Here is a 4,237-nt window from a genome sequence, read left to right as displayed (position 1 = left end):
CAGCCCACGGGGGCCCTGCGCTGGGGGAGGGCATCTCCCGGTTGCCGGGGTCCAGCTGGCCCTGGGCTGACACTGACGAGACAGCTGGCAACAGCATCCGGGGGACCGTGGCTCAGCCAGCCGTGAGCAGAGTGGGAAGGACAGGGCCAGGGTTTTCAAGGAAAGCTGGGGGGTGCTGTTTAAAATCCAAGAGTGAGACATGCAGCGACAGAGCGAGCCCTGCAAGCCAGGCCAGCACCAGCACCGAAGTGTCAGTGCGCAGAGGCCACAGCCCACTCCTGACCCTGGCCTGATGCGGGCTGGGCTTCTCCAGGAGTGGGGGCCTTCCTGGGGAAGCAGGGGGTGGGCCTAGCCTGGCTCATCAGTGGTACCGAGGGAACCTGCCCTGCAGAGCAGGTCCCAGAGAAGTGTCCATGGTGCTCCCGCATAGACAGAGGGCAGGGCCAGGCCCCTGGGGCTGGGGGCAGGTGGTCACTCCTCATGAGAATGGAAACTGGCTCGTGTGAACTTGTCCCCTCCACTGTCCACTGACCCTCACCTCCCGTCCAGCCTAGGTGGGCACTGGGCAGGGCTGGGGTGAAAAGAACCCGGATGTGCGCAGTGGACATCCATCAGCATTTTGACAGACACGATCCTTGATTTCTCGTCTGCGTGATGAAGCTGGAGGCCTGGTGGTCAGCTACTCGGGTTTCATCAATTTTGATGGACAAGTTACATCATTGCGCAGAGCACGGCTCAGCTAGGAGCTGGGCCAGGACTTCTGGAAACGTGTTCCAAGTAATGAGCTGTCATGGTCATTCACATTTGTTTTATTCTTTCGGCAGCAAAGACGTTACCCTGGACTAATTTCCTGCAGAGACAGGCCGACAAGGCTGGGATGGTGGGAGAAGCCCCACAGGTCACGGAGTCGGATGCCTCCCTGCATAGCTGGCCGCAGGCGGGCGAGGGGGAGCCAGCTCCTTGGGCACAGGCTGGAGCCCGGCCTCTCCCAGGCCTCAGGGGTTTCTTTCCATCCCTGGGAAAATCAGGAATACTGACAGCGCTTCTGTACACACACTCTTAAAGGTGGCTCATTATACAGAAACCTAACATAACCTAGCATGGCCACCAGCATGGCCAGAGCGTGTGGACCCAGCCTCAGGTCAAAAGTGCAAAATCACTGCCACCCCTCCTCCGGCGCCTGCTCCTCCTCCACCACCCCCTCCTCCTCCTCACTGTGTGGAGAGGGAGGGTCCCAAAAAAAGAGGAGCCAGCCCCACCCCACCCTGGTCCGTCCACGAGTCTGGACACGGCGTTCCTCCACTGGCATTCTAGGCCCGGAGGCCCCCTCCTGACACGAGCTCACATCTGGCCAGTTTAGGGATTGATCCCCAAAGGCCACCCTCTGGCTGTGCGAGACCCCCGTGGGGACTGGAGGCTCAGCCGCCGTGGGAGCTGTGGGCAGACACCAGGTGCTGCCGGCTGGACGGGCCATACGCTCCGCCCTGGTCTCCCGGGACTGTTCTCTTCTGCCCCGGGCCCCGGGCACCAGGCAGACGGACACGCTGCCCACGGGGCTCGGGTCCAAGGCCACAGTCAGAGAGCACGTTTCTGTGGGGTCTGAGTTCTTTGTTCTCCCGAGGAGATACACACAGAAAAAGCTCAACCAGCTCTGGAAGAAGCACAGTGTATAATTCCGTTCTCCAAAGCTGTTATTAATTAGGACCCCCAGGAGCCACATCCAGCTGGAAGCAGCTGTGGCCGGACCTGCAGCCTCGGTTCCACACGGCTTCCACTCCAACAGCCCCTGCTGCAAAGATGACACTCTTCCCCCAAGATGTGCTGGTTTATTTTTATACCCAAAAGTGCTCTGAAAGAGGACATTTTATTGTTTTGAAGATCTCACCTAATTGTGTTCATCTCAGTGATAACGTTTCTTAAGGTTTTTAATTTAAAAAGCCATGCAACTCATTTATTTTATAAATACAAAACCACTCAAGCCCCAGATGTATTTAAATGAAAAAGAATCAGCGTCCCTGATTGGCCTCATAATTCAGCATGGCTTAGAAAGTTTCAAATGCTGTGAATTTTCACATCAGAAGGACAGTTAATAAACAGATAACACAGGCTGTTTGATGCTGAGCTCTGCAGAAGCTCATTTTAAACTCAAGGCAGCACATGACCCAACTTGTGTCGGCAGCAGGTTTATAAGCTCTGTGCCTCGTGTCGACAGCTTGGTGTGCACAGTCACTCTCCATTACAAGAGAGAGTCCCTCAAAAAGTTAAACCTAGAATTACCATGCGGCCCAGCAATGCCAATCCTGAGCACACATCAGAGAAGCGAAGAGAGGAGTTCAGACAAGCCTGCGCCGCTTGATCCACAGGGGCCAAGAGTCAGGAAGAGCACTGATGCTCGTTAACGGATGAGAAGGAACAGGCGAGACGCGGTCCATCCACCCCGGGATGCAACTCAGCCGTGAGGTGCAGTGAAGCCCTGAGCCTCATATGACACCGACGGACGCTGGAAACACTGTGCCCGTGGAAGAGACCAACCGGGGCAATGTATTATGTGAGTCCTTGCTACACAGAGTGTCCAGAAGAGGTAAATCCAGAGAGACAGAAAGCAGATTCCTGTTGTCGGGCTGGAGGATCAGGGAGGGGAGCTGCCGCTGGCCGGGGCCACCTCCAGGGATCAGAGGATCCAGGAGGCAGAGCGCACACACTGACATGCAGTGCTGACCGGAGCTGCCCCTGGAACCTCACGGAAGGGGGTGCACACAGTGGACACGCACTAATGCCCAGATGCCCCCCGGAACCCGCCAGCAAGGGCTGGGAGAGCTGGATCAGAAATCCGGTCAGAGGGGAGGGGAGTGTCTTCAGGGCAGACCCAGAGGGAGGCTTGCCCGAGCAGGCCAGGAAAGCAGGCATGCGTGAGCCCTGGGACACCCCAGCCAACTCCTCCCGCCAGGACCCAGGGACAAGCCCCCTCCAGGGCGGCCGTGAGCCCTGGGACACCCCAGCCAAGTCCTCCCGCCAGGACCTGGGGACAAGCCCCCTTCAGGGCGGCCTGTTGAAGGGGTGGGGAAGGTGGGGAGGCCGCTTCCCTCCGACCAAGGCGCTGACTGGGCCCTTCCTCACCATGAGGGACATCACAGAGAGCTTCCTGTCTCATCTTCCTTTCAAGGGTTGCCTGTAATCAGCGCATCACACTGAGGCTGAGACAGGAGGACCAGGAACGCTCCGACCCTTTCAGCTGGGAGTCCCCAGAATCTCTCCTTGAGAAGCCCAGGTATTTCACTGCAGAGGTTACCTTAAGGGTGCCTGGATTCTGAGGGAAAGAGAGGTAGATGCGATGGCCATGGGCAGCGGGCATGCCGCCCGGGGGGGAAGCAGGCGGCCCTGCCAGGCCGGGCCCACCTCTCGGCCTTGTTCCCCAAGGGACGCACCGACCCGGTAATGACGCTGCGGCTCTTCCGCTCGAAGCCGCCGTGGCTCAGCCCTGACTTGGACAGGCAGGAGCGCCAAGGGCTGGGGCTCAGGCAGCCCCTCGCCCAGAGCCAGGTGAGGCCCCCAGGGGAGACCCTCCCCCTCTGTGGTCCTCGAGAGCTGGCGCTGGGCTGCGGGGGTACCTGGAGGGAGCAGGGACTGTGGACCAACAGACCCCAGGGACCCCAGGCAGAGTCCTTCCTGTCGACTCAGGCCACGGGCACTGTGGGGGCCGAGCGCCCGGGGGAGGGTCCCAGAGCCCAAGGCCACCGGGGGCTCTCTGTGCCCAGTGACCGCCCAGGGTGAAGGGAGACGCCGGCCACACGGCCCGAGTCCTCTGGTTTTAGGCCCTGACGAGGGTCTTGGGTTTTTCAGGCCGCTGGTTCCAAGAGCTGGGCTACACGATGCCCCTGGTAAGGATGCGTGAGCTTCGTGGGTGAGGACGGGGGTCCTGTGAGCCCAGGGGTGCGGTAGTTAAGGGGGCGGAGCCTGGCGGCAGTCGGCAGGGCACAGGGATCCCAAGGACCTGAGCCCTGCCCGGGACGCACCCCCACCTGCCTGGGCACCCGCACCCCCACCCGGCTGTCTCCAGCCCTGTGTGCCCAGCCCCTGGGAGGCCTTGGGCAGCCCCCAGTGCGCCCCTGGCTCTCCCCTCCGAGCTCCCCACCCTGTTCCTCCCTGGTCCTCCTGGCGCCCCTGGGGCTGGCGGGACCCTCCCCAGTACGTGTCCAGAGATGCAGCCGACTCTGAACAGGGCCTTGGAGCTCCCTGT

General features: G+C 60.5%; 1 protein-coding gene across 1 annotated transcript in view; it reads left to right on the top strand.

Annotated features, from left to right (window-relative positions):
* The first annotated feature begins 1,713 nt into the window (after nt 1-1,713).
* LOC105002245 (nascent polypeptide-associated complex subunit alpha, muscle-specific form-like) overlaps nt 1,714-4,237 on the top strand; it is a 3,927-nt gene continuing 1,403 nt past the window's right edge. Inside the window, exons 1-2 of the mRNA XM_010858779.1 lie at nt 1,714-2,548; nt 3,164-3,268. Coding sequence (XP_010857081.1) covers nt 2,547-2,548; nt 3,164-3,268 — 107 coding nt within the window. The 5' untranslated portion in view covers nt 1,714-2,546. The remainder of the gene's footprint in view (nt 2,549-3,163; nt 3,269-4,237) is intronic.

The sequence above is a fragment of the Bison bison genome, unplaced genomic scaffold, assembly GCF_000754665.1.
Source record: "Bison bison bison isolate TAMUID 2011002044 unplaced genomic scaffold, Bison_UMD1.0 scf7180017864401, whole genome shotgun sequence".
Classification (NCBI taxonomy): Eukaryota; Metazoa; Chordata; class Mammalia; order Artiodactyla; family Bovidae; genus Bison; species Bison bison.
This window is presented reverse-complemented; position numbering and strand designations above follow the sequence as displayed.